The 21,837-nt window shown below is 50.3% G+C and overlaps 1 protein-coding gene across 3 annotated transcripts; it reads right to left on the bottom strand.

Annotated features, from left to right (window-relative positions):
- Positions 1 to 7,946: 7,946 nt before the first annotated feature.
- LOC105463334 (protein RoBo-1-like) lies at positions 7,947 to 20,692 on the bottom strand. Of its 3 annotated transcripts, none has more exons than XM_011710368.3 (7): positions 20,575 to 20,692; positions 16,899 to 16,984; positions 16,601 to 16,691; positions 16,262 to 16,366; positions 15,631 to 15,780; positions 10,032 to 10,163; positions 7,947 to 8,279 (listed from the first exon to the last, which is right to left on the bottom strand). In XM_011710368.3, exons 3-7 carry the CDS (start codon positions 16,671 to 16,673, stop codon positions 8,089 to 8,091), a joined length of 651 nt encoding a protein of 216 aa, XP_011708670.2. In that variant the 5' UTR covers positions 16,674 to 16,691; positions 16,899 to 16,984; positions 20,575 to 20,692; the 3' UTR covers positions 7,947 to 8,088. The 3 variants fall into 3 exon arrangements, with proteins under 3 accessions (XP_011708670.2, XP_011708669.2, XP_011708671.2); XM_011710367.3 differs by having other exon boundaries at positions 16,899 to 16,967; XM_011710369.3 differs by having other exon boundaries at positions 16,262 to 16,363; positions 16,899 to 16,967.
- Positions 20,693 to 21,837: the final 1,145 nt, after the last annotated feature.

Below are 21,837 nucleotides of genomic sequence, written 5' to 3'. Positions count from 1 at the left end.
AGACTTGGTTATATCATATTCTTTCTCTGTCCATGTAGTCTGCATTTGGCAATACAAAATAAAAGTTAGCACTTAAATTTATTTTGCCCAGGTTAAGGATGCGTCCAGGAGACAGGTCTGTACTTTTCTCCAAAGATGATTGTGACAGCTTCAATATTTAAAGGGGAAAAGACAGACACTGGGGAAAGTGGAAAAAAATTTTTAAAGTGTGGGTCAATAGGAGGCAGGCAGTGGCATGCTTCTGAGTCTTTGATAAACCCTTCACATGTGAGAAGTAGGTAGAGGAATAGTCACTTATGCATTCATCTGACTCAATCTGCATTTTTATATAATATAAAATAAACATAAGGCAGAATGTTGGGGGGATCAGACCCAACACCAGGTCATGGGGGTGACAAACTCTGGTCGAGTCAACAGATTGAGAAAAAGACAGTTTGAGAAGTAAAGTGGGACCAGGGGGCCATCGCGGTTGTGGAGGCTGTGAAGGCCCCAAGCTCCAGGAGCGCACGCTGTTTATTGGTAATCCAACAAAGATTGTGGAGGCTGTGAAGGCCCCAAGCTCCAGGAGCCCACGCTGTTTATTGGTAATCCAACAAAGATTGTGGAGGCTGTGAAGGCCCGAGCTCCAGGAGCACACGCTGTTTATTGGTAATCCAACAAAGATTGTGGAGGCTGTGAAGGCCCCGGGCTCCAGGAGCCCACGCTGTTTATTGGTAATCCAACAAAGATTGTGGAGGCTGTGAAGGCCCCAGGCTCCAGGAGCGCACGCTGTTTATTGGTAATCCAACAAAGATTGTGGAGGCTGTGAAGGCCCCGGGCTCCAGGAGCCCATGCTGTTTATTGGTAATCCAACAAAGATTGTGGAGGCTGTGAAGGCCCGAGCTCCAGGAGCACACGCTGTTTATTGGTAATCCAACAAAGAAACAGGTGGTGAGAATGTGGAGGTCGAAAGGGCGTGTTGCATCAAGCACATGATTCACGGCTGTGATGGTTTAGCATGTGCTCTGCTACTTGAGATAATGGAGAGCAGGTTCTTTTAACTCAAGATACAATCGATCCTGGGAGAGTAAGGAGCAAGGAGCCAGCAAGTCTAGATGCATTCCAGAGCCATGAGCCCTGGATTCTATCCAAGCCGTGAGGGATTTTATGCCCTGGACTTAGATTATGGTGCATCAGGGCAGCCTTCCACCCTTTAGCACAGAGCTTGGTGTTCCAAAGACCTCAAGGGGTTTTAGATCCTGGATCCCGGACATGTTCCAAGGCTCTTTTATGTTATGCCAGATATGCAAGCCCTGCCTCAGCGTCTCCCAACACTCAGCTTTTCCCAACACAGAGGAAGAAATCTGATAGGCATTTGTCTCAGGTGAGCAGAGAAATGACTTTGAACTCTGCCCTTTGTCCCATACCTGTGAAGATATGCTGTCAATTTACATGGTCAGGGTGAAATTCTGCAGAACTATTTTAGGGTGAAGGAATTTCCTAATGTACAAATTGTGAAGGAGGTATGTAGCTTTTTTTTTTTTTTTTTTTTTTTTTTTTTTGATCTTTGAGGCTGTCGTATTTAGGAACAAAATGGGAAACAGATCTGCCTGATGTGGTTCCCAGCTTGACGTTTCACTTTTGTTTAGAGCCTGGAGTCCTGAGATTTATTTTCCTTTCACAGTTCCCATGTCAAAGCTGGACATGGATGTTGGACATGGATTTGCTAGAGTGGAGGCAAGAGGCACAGATACCAAAGGACCTTTGGGGCTGAGTGTTGGGTGGGTCATCTACACAAATTTGAAACGGGGCAGGCCTGAGGTTGGGAGAGCACCATGCTTTTGTCTTAGAGACCTGACCTCTGAGAAGGATCATCACTGACCCGAACTGGGGTCTGCCCACCCAGCTGGGAATGTGTATACCCACCAGATATACACATTGAGGTTTGCAGCAGTGAAAAGGAAGGCAGTTATTTGCAGAGCACCAAGCAAGGAGGACCAGGAAGCTAATGCTTAAATCCTGACCTCCCAGGTGGCTTGCAGGTAATGGTTTTTAAAAGCAGGGTAGACCAGCGCAGTGGCTCATGCCTGTAATCCCAGCACTTTGGGAGGCCAAGGTAGGCGGATCACCTGAGGCCAGGAGTTTGAGACCAGCCTGACCACCATGGAGAAACCCTGTCCCTACTAAAAATACAAAATCAGCTGGATGCGGTGGTGGCACCTGTAATCCCAGCTACTCAGGAGGCTGAGGCAGGAAATCACTTGAACCTGGGAGGCAGAGGTTGTGGTGAGCCAAGGTCTCACCACTGCACTCCACCCTGGGCAACAAGAGTGAAACACCATCAAAAAAAAAAAAAAAAAAAAAGCAGGGGTAAATTTCAGGAAAGCTACACACAAAGTTGTACATCAATCCTGGAAGTTACACATTGGTTCTGACCTAAACAGGTGGGATATCTTGAAGTGGAGCTTACAGGTCAGGGTAGATTCAAAGATTTTCTGATTTGCAATTGGTTAGAGAGCTTTGTTTAAAAAACAAAAAAGAATATTAGCAAAAAAGACTGTTAGCTCTGGCTTATGGGTATGACCTTCTCCAGGCCCCTCAGAAAGAAATTTCTAATGGCAATCAGAGTTCAGTCCTCAGTTCTCCCTTATCTGAGGTCTGTGTGTCCTCGGTTCCATTTTGTGGGGATACAGGTTTCTGAAAAATAGCTCAGGAACATATGTTATTATATTAGGTTTAATTTCTATAGAGAGCCAAACATCTTCTGGCTCTAGTTTCTTTGGCTGTTGTTTAAAACGACTATTACCTTCTTGCTTATCAAATCGTTCATTCACTTTTCTAAGCTAGCTAGGTGCCTGGAATTTTCCTTGAAGGTACTCGAGAATTTCTTTTATGTCCATGCCTGGGGGACTCACAGACCTCTAAGAGAGGTCCCTGCTCTGTCTCAGGATCCAAGAGCCACAGCAATGAAGAGCCAGAAATGAGCTGCGGTCATCAGCCTCTGTGTGTGGAAAGTGAAGAATAGCCTCTACCTGAGATTACGACAGGCACAATCGTTCCTCCCTTCATCAATTTAAGCCCCTGAAGCACGCTGCATTATGTTCAGTTACCTAAAGCAATGGTCTACATTATATTTCATACTCTTTTCTGCAGGAGACAACAGAAGATTGGTTCTGCATTTTTGTCAAATTTCTTGTAGGGTCAAGTGCAGTGTGGCTCACACCTGTTACCCCAATGTGTTGGGAGGCTGAGCAGGAGGATCACTTGAGGCCAGGAGTTTGAGACCAGCCTGGGCAACATAGAGACACCCTGTCTCTACAAAAAAAAAAAAAAAATTTTAAGATTAGTCAGGTATCATGGCATGTGCCTGAAATCCTAGCTACTTCGGAGCCTGAGACAGGAAGATCATTTGAGCCCAGGAATTCGAGTTTACAGTGAGCTATGATTGTACCACTGCACTCCAGCCTAAGCAACAGAGTGAGACCCTGTCTTTAAAAAAAAAAAAATCTGGTAGGACATCATCCATAATGTTCAGAGTTCCATATAAAAAGATTCCTATAATAAATCTCTCTCAAAGATTTGTTCTGTTGATGATCTAATGTGCTTTGTGTGTGCTAATTCCCTCTCAAAGACAGCCACAGCCATAAATGAGTTTTCTGGTACAGTGGCCCTCCCCTTCACCCATCCTATAACACAGCTTTGTAATATTTTCCTTAGCATGACAGTTCCAATAGTCCTCATTTATAGATACCTTTTGTTGACAAAAAAAAAAAAAGAAAGCATTTGAAGAGATTTTATTCCGAGTCAAATGTGAGGACCATGACTCATGATGCAATTTCAGGAGGTCCTGAGAACACGTGCCCAAGGTGTGTGGGTTACAACTTCATTTTACGTATTTTAAGGAGACCTAAGACATCAATCAATACATGTGATGTATACATTGATTCGGTCCTAAATGGTGGAACAACTCAAGGTTCACTCTGTTGCTGCACTGGTGGATTCAAAGATTTTCGGATTGGCAGTTGGTTGAAAGAGTTAGGTTATTAATCTAAAGACCTGGAATCAATAGAAAGGCATGTCTAGGTTAACATAAGGGGTTGTGGAGACCAAGGTTCTCATTATGTACAGAAAGCCTCAAAGGTGGCTGCCCTTGGAGGCAAGAGGTGGCAAATGTTTCCTCTTCAGGCCATTAGAACCTGCCAGATACCCAGGCTCAGCAGAAGACCTGGAAAGGGAAAGGGATTCTCTAAAGAATGTAAATTTGCCCCACAAGAGACAACTTTGCAGGGACATTTCAAAATACATCAAAGAAATTTACTTTGGGGTAAAATGCTTCGATTTCCTTCAGGGCCTGCTATCTGTCATGTGATGCTATGCTGGAGACAGGTGGAAATTTGGTATCTTATTGCTACAGAGTCTGTTTTGTCAGTATTAAGATCTCTGTTTTAATGTTTTGTTGTTGTTGTTTGTTTTGAGACGGAGTCTTGCTTTGTCACCAGGCTGGAGTGTAGTGGCCCAATATCGGTTCACTGAAACCTCCGCCTCCCGGGTTCAAGCGGGAACCTGCCTCAGCCTCCTGAGTAGCTGGGATTACAGGCGTGCGTCTCCACACCCGGCCAATTTTTGTATTTTTAGTAGAGACAGGGTTTCTCCATGTTGGCCAGGCTGGTCTCAAACTCCTGACCTCAGGTGATCCACCTGCCTCAGCCTCCCAAAGTGCTGGGATTACAGGCGTGAACCACTGTGGCCAGCCATCTCTGTTTTAATGTTAATGCTGCTTAGCTGGGTCTGAATTCCAAAGACAGGAGAGTATAATGAGGCACGTCGTACACTCCCTTCTCATCCTGGCCTGAACTAGTTTTTCAGGTTTCTTTGGAATCCCCTTGGCCAAGAGGAGGGGTGTATTTAGTTGGTTGAGGGGGTTAGAATTTTATTTTTGGTTTACACTTTCATTGTAAGAATTGTAAAAAAAAAAAAAAATTTTAAAAACTATTTATTTGTTTGCAAACAGATGGGTTTTGTGGTGGCTAAATACTATCTTCAAAATAAGTCCATATCCTTATCCCCAGAACCTTTGAATGTCATTTTATTTATTTGTTTATTTATTTATTTATTTATTTATCCTACTTATTTATTTAGTTTTGAGGTGGCGTCTCCCTCTGTCACCCAGGGTGGGGCAAGGCTGCGATCTCAGCTCTGGGTGCAACCTCTGCCTCCTGGGCTCAAGTGTCTTCCCACCTCAGCCTCCCAGGTAGCTGGGACAACAGGTGCATGCCACCACACCTGGCTAATTTTTGTGGGGTTTTTTGTTTTGTTTTGTTGTAGAGACGGAGTCTCACCATGTTGCCCGGGCTGGTCTGAAACTCGTGGGCTAAAGTAATGTCCCCAACTCGACCTCCCAAAGTGCGGAGATGACAAGCTTGAGCCACTGCGCCCGGTCTGAGCATCACCCTGAGCGCCATTTTATATCGTAAAAGAGACTTTGCAGATGGATGAAGGACCTTGAGATGGGAAAATGTTCCCAGATGATCTGGGTGGGCCTAGTGTAATCACAGGAGTTCTCCTGAGAGAGGAAGGAGGAGTTAGGGTCTTGTGAGTGGAGTGATGTACTTTGAAGACGGAGGAGGGAGGTACAAGCCGAGCAGTACAAGTGGCCACTAGAAGCTGAAAAACACAATGAAATGGATTTTCCCCTCAGAGTCTCCAGAGAAAACAGCCCTGCTGACGTCAGCTCAGTGCAATTCTTTTCAGACTCGAGCCTCCAGAACAAGGAATGACATTGTTTTCTAAGCCACTACTTTTGTGGTAATTTGTTATGGCAGCAATTGAAAACTGATACAGGTTATTTAAAAAATGAACAAAGAATTGTTACCAAGTCTAAATTTCTACAAGTAATAAACTGGGCAGCTTGATTATTTCACCTCCAGAGAGATTGGATTCAAATCTCAACTCCACTATTTACTAGTTGGACAAGTTAGTAACCTCTTTGTGCCTCAGTTTCCTCATCTATAAAATGGGAATAAAATAGTACAGTACTTCCATTATGGGGCTTTTGTGAGGATCAACTGAGTTAATACATGTAAAGCAGTTAGACCAGAGGCAGGTATGTAGTAATCCCTCAACAAATGTTAGAAAATGTTTGTCATTACTGAAATTCAACTTTCTTCTCGTGAGAAACAGAAGAAATTAATTCTTACTCATTGATAGGCAGAGTACTGCAAAGACCCATAGATCACCTCCCAGATCGACTCCGGACATGCAAAGCTGAACACAATGTGCAAATACTTGAAAGCTCCGTGTCTAAAACGCACATTCCTTGCTTTCTAATATTTCCATTGAAGAATAGCCTCACTGCCCCAAATGAGGTAAGACGGTTGGAATTTAGATGTTACCCTGAATCTGCCATTTCTGTTCTGGAAAAATCAGCAGAAGGAGTCAAAGCACTTCCCAGCAGGGGCGGCCATGCAGCCTTGATAACAGAGGCTAAAATAAGGTTCCCCTTTGATCCGGCTCAGAGCCCAAGGGAACTGGGTTTGTTCTGAACTGCTGACCAGTTTGAGCAAGCAGAAATCTTCACGTTCAGGCCAGGGAAGGAATAACTCACAAGTTTCAGGGTGTTACTTGAGACTGCGCCTCTTAGATGGCAACTGTCAAGAAAAGCCTTTGGGCTGGTCTCTGCCGTGTGGTCTGTGCCCCTCTCATTGCCGTTCAGATGGATTCTGCCGTGTGGTCTGTGCCCCTCCCATTGCAGTTCAGATGGATTCTGCCGTGTGGTCTGTGCCCCTCCCATTGCCCTTCAGATGGATTCTGCCGTGTGGTCTGTGCCCCTCCCATTGCCGTTCCGATGGATTCTACCGTGTGGTCTGTACTCCTCCCATTGCAGTTCAGATGGATTCTGCCGTGTGGTCTGTACTCCTCCCATTGCCCTTCAGATGGATTAGTTGGGATAGGCTAACAGGGGTACCCTAACCCCTCATATTTCAGAGAGTTAACATAGAAGTGTTTCTTTATTGCCCACATAATGGTCCACATTGGGCATTCATGGTTGGGACACTACTTCAGGTGGATCTCCTCCAAGTAGCAACTTAAGGACCAGTCTTCTCTATACTGAGTCTTAGCCCTCCTCAGACACAAAGTGCATCCCACACAGTCAACAGATGCAGAAAGGGCATAAAGGGTCATGTCTGGAAGGGTTCCATGGGCCAGGATACTGGAGAAGGGTGCTCACTTTGGCCCACATATAGCTCAAAAATTGCTGCGAGATGTGGTCCAGTCGTGTGCCAGGAATTTGGAGAATCAAAGGGTCTATTTGAGCCTACCACAGGGTTACTTAGTTGTGGGATCAGCACCACAAGAACATCATGCAAGTTTGAATCCTGTAAAAGCTTTTCCTCGCCTGGACCCCCTGCCTTTTCACAGGCATTTATGAAGTGTTGCTGTGGCTGCTGTGGTTCCAAACCCTGCCACGTGAGGACACAGCCCTCTTGGCTCTCCATGCATGCACCTCCATCTTTTAAACTTAGCATTTAAAACTACCTCACAGACCACCTCTGCCTGCATCCTTTATCCTGATACCCATCCATCCTTGAAAGCAGATGTATCCAGAGTATATGGCAAGAATTTCACACACAGGATCCTGAGGTCAGGGAAAGTCCATTACAGCTGTGACTTTACAATCTGTGGGAAAGGACCCTCTTGGGATGTGAATTGTTCACTCAAAATAATTTTCCCTGGCAATGGGCAGTTAAGGATCAAGAGTGGGAATTGAGAATATCAGGAAACAGGTGCATTCCAGGATGTGTGACTGAGGATATAGTTCGATTCACACCAAGATGGCAGCACAGGGATTCTTATAGATGCCATTCAGACTTCCTCTGAAATGTGCTATTTGGGTTGAAGAAAGAAGCCATTAGAAGGGTGAATAGGGTTTTTTAACCTCAAGAACAAACAAGTAATCACACACATACTTCTGGACGTATCAACCTTTTAATTCTCTGATATTGTGGGTAGGCAGTGCTGGGGGAGGGAGACATTCAAGGTCTCCAACTTCTTCAGGTTTATAGAAGTGCTTGGAAACGTTTGTAGATGGCCTTGGAAGTGCCTCAGAGATCAAATCAAGACTTTCAGCAGAAAGAGAGCAGTCAGAATTGATGAGATGATGGACATCAGCTGAGGGCTTCCATTACTGCTGCCTTCACAGTAGGTACGGATTTTTATGTAATTTATCGTCTCCACATCCTTCAAGTTGCAAGCAGTTTCAGTTGCACAACCCATACCAAATAATAATATGGTGTCATTAACTGCAAAGAGAAGGATCCAGAGGTTAGTCGTGTCTCCCCTCCTCACCCACATCCTCAGGTCAACCTATCTGCATCCCCTGTGGAAGAGAAGGGTGTGCAGAGTGCCCCAGAATCCCTGCCTTCTGCCTTCTGCATGAGAGGCATCAACGGTGGCTCCAACTCCATCCAGGGACCAAGCCTTACTGCCTTCTGGTCCCAACATCTCTCCAGTTGAGGAGAGACCCCAAAGGGACCTTGCTGTCTCAGATGCATGACTGAGACTGGGGCCTTTGGGTCCTGACTAAGGAAGGGATCGTTGATGTAGGAAAAAAGCTAGAAAGAAGTCAGATCTCATGTATTTTGCTAAAATACTTCAGTGGTACCTGTCCTCCTCCTTACCTTTGCTTCCTTTGGGGAAACCACAGTGAAATATTGCAGATCTCTCTCAAGATTGTGGCTCTTCTCCCCAGGGCTCTGAGTTTCTTGGGAGATTAGTACTGTGAAATCTCATTGCATGTCTGTGCTATCCACATGGTAAGAGGGAGTAGAGAGACTGCCCACTATCAACAGCTCCAACCCTTTTCTGTATCCTACCAGACATCATATTTTTCTCAGTCATCTCAACATATCCAGACAAAGGGCCCTTCACCTGCGAGTACCAGACCCTCCTTCAAGATCTTCCTCCCTTCCCCTCCAAAGAAAGCATAACTCGTCTCTTTTCCCACTAAATTCTCTCTCCTGTCATTTAATCAGCTCGTAAAACACCACCAATTCCAGAAAACCTCTTCCAAATGGATCAGAAGAGAACTGACAGTACCTCCATCCAGCTGTACAATCTAGAAAGAGATTATGGTCGAATGGCATATGTGCCCTTCACCACAAATATACTTCTTCCCTACTCAGGAAAATTACAAATCTTTCTATAGATTTCAGAACGACACCATGCAAAAAGTAAATGCTTAATCGTGGGGTTTGGTAATGGTAATAACGGTAGTGATGATAATAACTGGAACTGAGGTGCCATCACCCCCTTCATTGCCAATGAGCCAAGAGCTCATTTCAGGACATCATAGTGATAGATGTCCCCCTCAAGCCTCAGTCCTAGCTATGGGAAGCAATTATGTTCTCTCCTCCCCTCTCTTCCTTTTTCTTTTTTCTCCTTCCAGATGTCTCCCTCCAAACCTTAGAGGGATAACCAAGCATCTGGCCCTGTAGCACACCTTGCTGTGTGTACCAGTCAGCCTCTCAAATAATCCCCAGTGGTTCCCATCTTCTGGTATTTGTGCACTGGCATAGACCTCTCCCAGGCTGTCAGTCTTGATCTGTGTGTGACCAAGAGTGGAAGTGAGGATGTGTCACTTCTGAGATTCGATTATTAAAAACTATAGTCTCTCTCTCTCTTGCTCTCTCTCTCTCTCATCGCTTGTTCTGGGAGAAGCCAGCTGATGTGTCCAGATGACTCTCAGGCACCTATGAGGATCATAGGAGACGAACAGAGACCTGCCAACAACCATGTGAACCAGCTTGAAAGCAAACCCTTCATCCAAACGACCACAGACCCTGCTGATACCTTAATGTCCACCTCATGAAAGACCGTGAGCCAGGACCATCCAGCTATGCCACATCCAGATTCCTGACACACAAAAACTGTAAAATAACCCTTTGTTGTTTTCAGCTGTAAATTTGGGAGTAACTAGTTATCCAGCAATAATTGGCTAATACACTACGCCCGTTAGGAAACTGAACACCAAATGCTTGGGTAAATATCGATACCTGTGCCTGTAAAGTTAAGACACTTCGTCTCTTCCCCTTTACAGGCGAGGTCACTTGGTTGGCAGGTAGCACCTTGCGCATTGTAGCAGGCAGGACAGGTAATGCCATTGGGATCTGAGGACTTCCGAGCCACTGATTGAAGAGAGAAAAAAAATGTATCTTAAGAAACAGGCAGATAAAAGAGTTCATTATTTATCCCCAAGATCATGGTTATTCTAGGATTTCTACACACACACACATATACACACACACACACACACACACACACACAATTACAACTAGGATGGCATGGGGAGGAGGGAGGAGGATTGTAGGTATTAGATGTTTCCATGTAAAGTAATGAAAAACATTTATTAGGAATTCAGTGTTATTTTCCCTTTTCATGAATCACCCCCTCTCTGCCCTGACCGGAGAAAAATATTTAAATAATGGTAGAGAAGATAATCTGTGGTCTAAAAAGATACGATTGAAGGAGTGAGGAATTAAATAGATGAGGAAGGACAAGTCTTTCAGCTGGAATTGAAGAGAAAATTATTTAAATCTAAAGACTCACATTTAGAGAAAATCCCCAAACCAATCCCTGCCACCCACCATCACTCAGTCTCCCCCACCGCCACTCACTCTCCCCCATCGTCACTCACTCTCCCCCACCGTCACTCAGTCCCCCCCACCGCCACTCACTCTCCCCCACCGCCACTCACTCTCCCCCACCGTCACTCAGTCCCCCCCACCGCCACTCACTCTCCCCCACCGCCACTCACTCTCCCCCACCATCACTCAGTCCCCCCCACCGCCACTCACTCTCCCCCACCGTCACTCACTCTCCCCCACCGCCACTCAGTCTCCCCCACCGCCACTCAGTCTCCCCCACCGCCACTCACTCTCCCCCACTCTCACTCAGTCTCCCCCACCGCCACTCAGTCTCCCCCACCGCCACTCAGTCTCCCCCACCGCCACTCAGTCTCCCCCCACCGCCACTCACTCTCCCCCACCGCCACTCACTCTCCCCCACCGCCACTCACTCTCCCCCACCGCCACTCACTCTCCCCCACCGCCACTCACTCTCCCCCACCGTCACTCAGTCTCCCCCAATGCCACTCAGTCTCCCCCAATGCCACTCAGTCTCCCCCACCGCCACTCACTCTCCCCCACCGCCACTCACTCTCCCCCACCGCCACTCAGTCTCCCCCACCGTCACTCAGTCTCCCCCACTCTCACTCACTCTCCCCCACCGCCACTCACTCTCCCCCACCGCCACTCACTCTCCCCCACCGTCACTCAGTCCCCCCCACCGCCACTCACTCTCCCCCACCGCCACTCACTCTCCCCCACCGCCACTCAGTCCCCCCCACCATCACTCAGTCCCCCCCACCGCCACTCACTCTCCCCCACCGTCACTCACTCTCCCCCACCGCCACTCACTCTTCCACCATCACTCACTCTCCCCCACTGCCACTCACTCTCCCCCACTCTCACTCACTCTCCCCCACTCTCACTCAGTCTCCCCCACCGCCACTCACTCTCCCCCACCATCACTCAGTCTCCCCCACCGCCACTCACTCTTCCACCATCACTCACTCTCCCCCACCGCCACTCACTCTCCCCCACCGCCACTCAGTCTCCCCCACCATCACTCAGTCTCCCCCACCGCCACTCACTCTCCCCCACCGTCACTCACTCTCCCCCACCGTCACTCAGTCCCCCCCACCGCCACTCACTCTCCCCCACCGCCACTCACTCTCCCCCACCGTCACTCAGTCCCCCCCACCGCCACTCACTCTCCCCCACCGCCACTCACTCTCCCCCACCATCACTCAGTCCCCCCCACCGCCACTCACTCTCCCCCACCGCCACTCACTCTCCCCCACCGCCACTCAGTCTCCCCCACCGCCACTCAGTCTCCCCCACCGCCACTCAGTCTCCCCCACTCTCACTCAGTCTCCCCCACCGCCACTCAGTCTCCCCCACCGCCACTCAGTCTCCCCCCACCGCCACTCACTCTCCCCCACCGCCACTCACTCTCCCCCACCGCCACTCACTCTCCCCCACCGCCACTCACTCTCCCCCACCGTCACTCACTCTCCCCCACCGTCACTCACTCTCCCCCACCGTCACTCAGTCTCCCCCAATGCCACTCAGTCTCCCCCAATGCCACTCAGTCTCCCCCAATGCCACTCACTCTCCCCCACCGCCACTCACTCTCCCCCACCGCCACTCACTCTCCCCCACCGCCACTCACTCTCCCCCACCGCCACTCAGTCTCCCCCACCGTCACTCAGTCTCCCCCACTCTCACTCAGTCTCCCCCACCGCCACTCACTCTCCCCCACCGCCACTCACTCTCCCCCACCGTCACTCAGTCCCCCCCACCGCCACTCACTCTCCCCCACCGCCACTCACTCTCCCCCACCGCCACTCAGTCCCCCCCACCATCACTCAGTCCCCCCCACCGCCACTCACTCTCCCCCACCGTCACTCACTCTCCCCCACCGCCACTCACTCTTCCACCATCACTCACTCTCCCCCACTGCCACTCACTCTCCCCCACTCTCACTCACTCTCCCCCACTCTCACTCAGTCTCCCCCACCGCCACTCACTCTCCCCCACCATCACTCAGTCTCCCCCACCGCCACTCACTCTTCCACCATCACTCACTCTCCCCCACCGCCACTCACTCTCCCCCACCGCCACTCAGTCTCCCCCACCATCACTCAGTCTCCCCCACCGCCACTCACTCTCCCCCACCGTCACTCACTCTCCCCCACCGTCACTCAGTCCCCCCCACCGCCACTCACTCTCCCCCACCGCCACTCACTCTCCCCCACCGTCACTCAGTCCCCCCCACCGCCACTCACTCTCCCCCACCGCCACTCACTCTCCCCCACCATCACTCAGTCCCCCCCACCGCCACTCACTCTCCCCCACCGCCACTCACTCTCCCCCACCGCCACTCAGTCTCCCCCACCGCCACTCAGTCTCCCCCACCGCCACTCAGTCTCCCCCACTCTCACTCAGTCTCCCCCACCGCCACTCAGTCTCCCCCACCGCCACTCAGTCTCCCCCCACCGCCACTCACTCTCCCCCACCGCCACTCACTCTCCCCCACCGCCACTCACTCTCCCCCACCGCCACTCACTCTCCCCCACCGTCACTCACTCTCCCCCACCGTCACTCACTCTCCCCCACCGTCACTCAGTCTCCCCCAATGCCACTCAGTCTCCCCCAATGCCACTCAGTCTCCCCCAATGCCACTCACTCTCCCCCACCGCCACTCACTCTCCCCCACCGCCACTCACTCTCCCCCACCGCCACTCACTCTCCCCCACCGCCACTCAGTCTCCCCCACCGTCACTCAGTCTCCCCCACTCTCACTCAGTCTCCCCCACCGCCACTCACTCTCCCCCACCGCCACTCACTCTCCCCCACCGTCACTCAGTCCCCCCCACCGCCACTCACTCTCCCCCACCGCCACTCACTCTCCCCCACCGCCACTCAGTCCCCCCCACCATCACTCAGTCCCCCCCACCGCCACTCACTCTCCCCCACCGTCACTCACTCTCCCCCACCGCCACTCACTCTTCCACCATCACTCACTCTCCCCCACTGCCACTCACTCTCCCCCACTCTCACTCACTCTCCCCCACTCTCACTCAGTCTCCCCCACCGCCACTCACTCTCCCCCACCATCACTCAGTCTCCCCCACCGCCACTCACTCTTCCACCATCACTCACTCTCCCCCACCGCCACTCACTCTCCCCCACCGCCACTCAGTCTCCCCCACCGCCACTCAGTCTCCCCCACCGCCACTCACTCTCCCCCACCGTCACTCACTCTTCCACCGTCACTCACTCTCCCCCACCGCCACTCAGTCTCCCCCACCGCCACTCACTCTCCCCCACCGCCACTCACTCTCCCCCACCGTCACTCACTCTCCCCCACCGCCACTCAGTCCCCCCCACCGCCACTCACTCTCCCCCACCGCCACTCACTCTCCCCCACCGCCACTCACTCTCCCCCACCGCCACTCACTCTCCCCCACTCTCAGTCTCCCCCACTCTCACTCACTCTCCCCCACCATCACTCACTCTCCCCCACTCTCACTCAGTCTCCCCCACTCTCACTCACTCTCCCCCACCGCCACTCACTCTCCCCCACCGCCACTCACTCTCCCCCACCGCCACTCAGTCTCCCCCACCGCCACTCACTCTCCCCCACTCTCACTCAGTCTCCCCCACCGCCACTCACTCTCCCCCACTCTCACTCAGTCTCCCCCACCGCCACTCACTCTCCCCCACCATCAATCACTCTCCCCCACTCTCACTCAGTCTCCCCCACTCTCACTCAGTCTCCCCCACTCTCACTCACTCTCCCCCACCGTCACTCACTCTCCCCCACCGCCACTCACTCTCCCCCACCGCCACTCAGTCTCTCCCACCGCCACTCACTCTCCCCCACTCTCACTCAGTCTCCCCCACCGCCACTCACTCTCCCCCACCGCCACTCAGTCTCCCCCACCGCCACTCAGTCTCCCCCACCGCCACTCACTCTCCCCCACCGTCACTCACTCTTCCACCGTCACTCACTCTCCCCCACCGCCACTCAGTCTCCCCCACCGCCACTCACTCTCCCCCACCGCCACTCACTCTCCCCCACCGTCACTCACTCTCCCCCACCGCCACTCAGTCCCCCCCACCGCCACTCACTCTCCCCCACCGCCACTCACTCTCCCCCACCGCCACTCACTCTCCCCCACCGCCACTCACTCTCCCCCACCGCCACTCAGTCTCCCCCACCGCCACTCACTCTCCCCCACTCTCACTCAGTCTCCCCCACCGCCACTCAGTCTCCCCCACTCTCACTCAGTCTCCCCCACCGCCACTCACTCTCCCCCACCATCACTCACTCTCCCCCACTCTCACTCAGTCTCCCCCACTCTCACTCACTCTCCCCCACCGCCACTCACTCTCCCCCACCGCCACTCAGTCTCCCCCACCACCACTCACTCTTCCACCATCACTCACTCTCCCCCACCGTCACTCACTCTCCCCCACCGTCACTCACTCTCCCACACCGCCACTCACTCTCCCCCACCGCCACTCACTCTCCCCCACTCTCACTCAGTCTCCCCCACTCTCACTCAGTCTCCCCCACCATCACTCACTCTCCCCCACCGTCACTCACTCTCCCCCACTCTCACTCTCCCCCACTCTCACTCAGTCTCCCCCACCGCCACTCAGTCTCCCCCACCGCCACTCACTCTCCCCCACCGCCACTCAGTCTCCCCCACCGCCACTCACTCTCCCCCACCGCCACTCACTCTCCCCCACCGCCACTCACTCTCCCCCATCGCCACTCACTCTCCCCCACCGCCACTCACTCTCCCCCACTCTCACTCAGTCTCCCATGCAGAGAGAGACTGGTGTCTATCCGTGGTGCTCCACAGGAAGAAGGACAAGCAATTGGCAAGCAACGTCAGTGGGTATCTCAGAAGCAGAAAGATGGGTTGTGGACTGGTTCTTAGAAGGCAGAGGCTAAAATCGATGGACTGGGAGCAGGAGGAGGAAGGGAGGGAGAGCACAGAGCTGAGCTGGTCCTCACCTTGGAAGTCTGCTTTGTTACACTTTTCAGCTTGGCAGCATTGATAGCCATACCCATATGTGTGGTTAACCCCCAGTGTCGCCGAGAAGGCCCGTGGCTCACACTTGCTTGAAGAACAGCCTTTCTGCAGGATAGTATAGGGCTGCTGCCCTGCACAGAACCAAACCCCAAGAATTTTCTCTCTGCGCCAGAGGCAGTGAGGCCCAGTGGGCAGCCAGTATTAAAGGATTGCAGGCCCCCACTCCATGTGTCTTTAGTCTTTCCTCTTCTGCGAAAGACTGCTTTTGCATTGGTCCATTCCATAGAATAAACCAACAGAGGGACAATATGTTAGAATTTGCTAAAAAGGGAGTGTCAGGCCTCAACGGTCCCCACGAGATTGTATAGGAGCCAGGATCACCTATACCTTTCCCTGAACACCCAGTGTTCACACAGTGCCCCATCCCTGCCACCACACTCTCCTAGCCCCATCCTGGCAGGACATTATTTTAGGAAGAAAGGATAAAAAAGACGATGCATAAAGGAATGAGGAGATACATCAAGTTTCTGAACAAAGTAACCCCCTCACACTAAGCACCTCCTTTGTCTGCCCTGAGTATCCAGCAGCTCGGGCAGGGTGGCTGGGGCCTACCTGTCATATTAAATTCACTCTTTTTGCTGAAGCAGCCATGAGAGGAATCACAAGTTTTCTCCTCGTCACACTGTTGATCACATTGTACACATTTGTAACTCTCTTCTAAAAGGAAATAAATATTGTTCAAAAAATAATTCAAGAATGAAAACTGTCAAGTCAGAGTTGATGTTTTCAATAGCGAGAGATCCCTGGGAATCAAAGTCACATGAAACCTGGTCCCTGTGGGGCTGGATGGGTCCTTGGAGGCCCACACGGTCCACAGTTGCTCCCTAAGGGACTTATTGCTATCCTCACCCTTCAGATCTTTGGGAGAAAGGGGCATTTGTTCATTCTTACCCACAGTGCTGGCAACGAAAGCAGCGAGGACACAGACGGTGAGGAGACTCTTTAGGCTGGAGGACAGGGACATAATGGCTCCTCTGATACGCTGCAGAAGACCCAGGTGAGAATGAAGGAGTCAAGGACATGGGCCCAGGCTCCTACTATAGCATGTGCTAGAAAGGTCTGGGCTGTGGCATCTCAAAGCAAGCACTCCATTAGCTAAGGACACACATTTCTCAGTTTTGAAGTCACCTTCCCACAAAGAGCCAGCCACCCTGACATGGGTATTAGCACCCACACTGGCAATGCTCACCTTCAAGTATTTCAGATCTTCTTGTGAAGGGACTGCCTCTGAGATGGAGAGGAAGGCAACTGTCCTCACCTAGAGAGGAATGGAGACTTGGAAAAGGAGCAAAATCCTGAAGATGAGCTCTCCCTACCCCTTTCTTTCACTTACTTTTATAGCACTCTAATTCAAGTGGCCTAATGATTACGCACTACAGATCAATATCATCTTGACACAAAACCAAGTGCAGTAAATTGCACTGGTCTAGGCACTGGATACTGTGAGAACAACTGTTCCTGACCCTCTGATCTCCTAATAGAAAACTCTCTGGGGAAAAAGATTGTTGTGAGTTTAGCAACTAAGTTTTGAAAAGAAAAAGAATTCAGAACAGCTTGTAATTCAGAACCACCCGGTCATATGTTCTTCAACAACCATTTTAATGTTGGGTCTCGCACAAGCATTTATCGAGCATCCAGCTCCAGAAACAGAGACACAAAAGGCAAGGCAGTTGTAGCGGAGATTTCGTTGACTGAACTAGACATTGCTGTGGAAGACTGCAAATAATAAATCTCTCCTAGAATTAAGTGTCGGGGGTTGGAGGGGAACTGCCTCTCTTTCAAAGAAACAGCATGCTTCCTTTTTCGAATAATATGAAGTATGAACTCTTAGATAAAAGAGTTTTTGGCCATCAGGAAGTTCAGAGTTGTATTTTATGCCAAACCATGATTTCTCTAATTGCTTCTTCCTGTTCTTCTTGTATGTTGCTCTGTTCATCTTTTTGAAGACAACTGGTCACCATTCAAGGGGCAGTGGAGATATTAGTAGGAAGCCCATCTGTGAAAGAACAAGACCTGGGAGAAAGTGGGAGAAAGTGGTCCTCATGGCAGGGGGTGACAGGGGTACTTCACAACACCTCTGGGCCTCTGTTTTGTGAGTTGTAAAGAAGAGTCCAAAGTCTCCCTGGGTTCTGTGGGGATTAAAGAGATGGTATGTCTCTGGCTTGTAGCTGATATTGTCCAGCTGTTCCTCAATGCTAATTCCAAGATCTCCTTCTCATGAGATCTATCCCTTTCTTTCTCCTCCCAGAATCAACTCTTATGGCATGCTTGTATTTCTCCAGATGAGGAACTGGGAATCTCCCTCTACCCATTTTCCTTCTCCCTCTGTCTTTATTTTCTTGCTGATCTATTGTGAGGGCATAAACTCTATCCCAGTCTACTTGTTTGAAATGGGAGACAAGGGAGATAAGATAAACACCTTTATAAGCAAACTTTGAGAATTTCTTATTACAACATATGTCATTCTTCATTGGTATCTATGGACAAGTTGATATATCTAGCCATAAAAGGCAATAAACCCTCCTGCCAGGCACTGAAATCCTGATTGCATAGTCTGAAAGTTCAGGATGTTGTGGTTATTCTCTACAGTGGGCAGGCAGGAGCCTCCTGGGGTCTCCTTCGGCTGAGTGTCGAAGAAGAAGGTGTCAGGCCTGCAGGAGAGGAGAAACAGGGCTGTCCAGTGCCTTGGAGGCCAAGGCATGGAGGAGCAGGAGAGGGACAGGCCCAGGACAGGTGTAGAGGTCAGCAGGGCCTCGCTGGAATCTCTGCCAAGGCACAGCACGATGCCGAGAAGTGAGGCAGCAAACGTAGCAGGTTCTTGTTTATTGAACAAAGTCGATAAAGAGTTGCAGAGGAGACCGAAACATGAGCTCAGAGAAGGCCAGAGGACCCACCAACCCCTCAGGCGTGGTTAGGGTAGAAGATGCCCTTCAAAACTGGTGGGAAGTGCCAGCTTCCATTCCAGACAGAACTCCGCTCAGTTCAAAACTGGTGGGAAGTGCCAGCTTCCATTCCAGACAGAACTCTGCTCAGTTCAAAACTTGTGGGAAGTGCCAGCTTCCATTCCAGACAGAACTCCGCTCAGTTCAAAACTGGTGGGAAGTGCCAGCTTCCATTCCAGACAGAACTCTGCTCAGTTCAAAACTGGTGGGAAGTGCCAGCTTCCATTCCAGACAGAACTCCGCTCAGGCCCCACAAAACGACAGAGCCAGGACTTGCTAGACAGATTCTGGCATTCCTTCTACACATTCTGTCATCAATTCTCCTTTCAAAGAAGATGTGTGGACTTCCCCAACCTAGGAAGGAATCCCAGACTCCCTGCCTTGTGGAATTTCATAAGCCATCTCCCCCACCACCAGCCTGTCCCACCCCACCTGCCTTGAAACTCATCTTGCAGGGGTTGGAGGAAAAGCCTGCAAAACTCCTGCAATAACATGATGTGACGGCTCAGCAGGCGTCAGGGCCCCACCGCTTTCACCGCGTGTCCTTCTTGAAGGCAGGTTTCCAGGAAATGGCAAAGATTTATTTTATACTCTGAAATTCAGGTTTCATTTTCTATAACCTTAAACCAACCCAGACAGAGACAAATACATATGATACCCAACCAAGAACAACCTGCAACCTCATTCCAACTTCCTCCTGTTCAGCCTCCATCATAACCTCAAGCTAACAGATAAAAATGTTGTCTCTTGCTTTCTTTAAAAAGAAGGAAAAGATCATTTTGCGGTGAGAATAGGCTTTGGAGTGAGTCCTGTCTCTGACTCTGCCACAGAGCACTGTGTGAACCTGGACACACTGTTCCACTCGTCTGAGCCTTGGTTTCAGGAATGTGCAGGGAAGATGGCAGTGCCTACTTCTCAGGATGGAAATGGAGACAGTATGTTTGTGACATGCCTGTTGCAGTGCAGGCACATAGCAGTGGACCTCCCTTGTCCATATTAGCAACATGTGCAAAAATAGGCAAGAGTTTGTGGTTGGTGGAACAAGGTCAGTGGGGCCAGTCAACTTGTTGCAATGCTCTGCATGTGCCAACGTGGAAGTGAACATCTGCTAGCAACAATGTAAGGCATGTGCACATCTTGCATTTTTCCTCCACTACCTCACCTGAGGAGACGTCTCACGGGGTGACTGGATGTCCAGAAGCCCCCAGAGGCTTGGACCCCCAGATCAGAGACCCCCCACAAAGTCCTTAGTATAGTTGTACAGAAAGAAGGATAGCATCTTCATTTTTACTACCTTCTATCTGAAACGTAGGCTTTCCTTCCATGATAAATGGAGCCCACAAACCACAGCAAATCTACCCACCAGTAGTCATCATCGAGGTTTCTTATGACGTGGCGTCTGCAGATGTCTGAACGTATTCTTTGCCTTCATCAGCTGCTCTAGGCTATTTCCTTATCAGTCCCACTGACAGGTCCTGCTATCTGGTACTATCTCACATGTTAGGGGAATTTATGACCGTATTTTAGTGTAATGATAATCCCGTGTGATTAAATTTGTTTAATGAGAAGGGGTTCTTGGATCCACAGCCTGCCATATTCCCATGGCAGACATGGTTTCTACCCCACTTCTGAAAACAGCAAAATCAGCATCTCCCTCCCAGAACAGTGCTCTGTCCCCGCCCATGCAGAAAGCATGGCCCACGCTATACATTTTATGATTCTTTCCTTGGCCCATTAAACCTCTCCCCTTTTTCCTAATGATACTTACCCATGAACTCTGACCAGCTGAGGTGGCTAGAAATAAGGATAGTTTCTGGCAGAGGAATTTCAGGCCAGGAAGCCACACTTACAGTGTAGTCTTGGTTAAAATTTTGTAAGTTAAGTCCAACTACCCGCTGCAATGCAACGATGCTGGATGCCTACCTGGGCTGGCTGTCAGCGTGGGCTGGAGCCTGAAGGGCAGGCTGGGGTCCGTGAGGAGGGATAGTCAGGCAGAAGGAACTATTTTGCCACTGCTGGTAGAAATCCAGGGTCTGCATCTCTTATGTCACATGGAGAATAGAATGTAACAGTTATTAAATTTGGGACCGCCCACCTCTGTGCCAACTTCCTACTTCCCCAAGCAGGTCCTCAGCAAACTGTCTGTGGCCCAGGGAGCACAGACCTGGGCTTACCTGTTGTTACTGTGGCAAAGCTGCCAGCGGCCCACCTGGGAACACCATTCCTGCAGAAACACAGAAGAGAGTCCAAGACACTTATCGGGCACACGGGGATTCACTGTCTATCACCTCCCACACCTTCCGGCTTCAGAACCATCCCACAGATCTCCTTGCGAGCATCCCACTCTCTCAGGGCAGCTGAGATCATTCTTGGATCCAGAAACAACATTCTGCTCCATGTTCCAGATGAAAGCACTCCCCAGGGGAGCACCATGGCCACCCTCCCGTCAGCCCAGCTGCTGGGCTCAGTTCTGAGAGTGGCACACTCCCTGTTCTCCCAGTCAGACAAAGATTGTCTTCTGGACCAAATTCTACTTCAGGCTCTCAGCTCTCTTCTCAACTAGGCCCTGATTTTTGGGCTTCCATGTGGTTCTACCTTGTCCAATTTTAGCAAGAATCCTGCGATTCTGGGTGGGTGAAGGGTACTGAGAGTAGGATGCAGGAGCTGGGAGTGTAGAGACAGAAGAGCCAGGCCCAGGTGGAGTGCCCTGGGGGCCTGCAGAATGCCTGGCCCTGCCTCCACTGTCCTCACCAGCCTGCCATTCTAGCCTTTATTATGTTATAACCCCTGGCATAGCATAGGAGACCTCATCTGAAGGTCTGAACAACTGCCAGTTATCCTCATCAATTGAAACCCAAGTATCCAAGTATCAGCAGGTCACAGGCAGGCCAAGGCAGGAAGCAGTTTCACTCTGGAGAGGTTTCATTTTTACTTACCAACTGCAAGTCTTCTGTAAGAACTATTTGTCTAGCCCTTTGACCATTCATGTATTAATATCTTAACATTTTTTCCTTAACATTTTATGACAGTCATACATATATATAAAACTTGTGTATATGAACTTACATATGTATATAAAACATGTATGTAAACATATACTATAACTTCTATATAAAGATATCCATTTTTATCACATTTATTGTTATTTGGTTCAAGGTCTATCATTTAACATTCAATTTGGGGGAT

This window comes from Macaca nemestrina, chromosome 1 (assembly GCF_043159975.1).
Source record: "Macaca nemestrina isolate mMacNem1 chromosome 1, mMacNem.hap1, whole genome shotgun sequence".
Classification (NCBI taxonomy): domain Eukaryota; kingdom Metazoa; phylum Chordata; class Mammalia; order Primates; family Cercopithecidae; genus Macaca; species Macaca nemestrina.
Note: the sequence above shows the minus strand (reverse complement) of the source record. Positions and strands in the feature narration are given on the sequence as shown.

Excerpts from the sequence above, each read along its gene's own strand:
- LOC105463334 (XM_011710368.3), bottom strand. The coding sequence starts at position 16,673 with ATGTCCCTGTCCTCCAGCCTAAAGAGTCTCCTCACCGTCTGTGTCCTC. Across the intron at positions 16,367-16,600 it reads TTTCGTTGCCAGCACTGTGG|AAGAGAGTTACAAATGTGTA; the intron begins GTAAGAATGAAC and ends ATTTCCTTTTAG. Across the intron at positions 15,781-16,261 it reads GAGTGAATTTAATATGACAG|GGCAGCAGCCCTATACTATC; the intron begins GTAGGCCCCAGC and ends GGTTCTGTGCAG.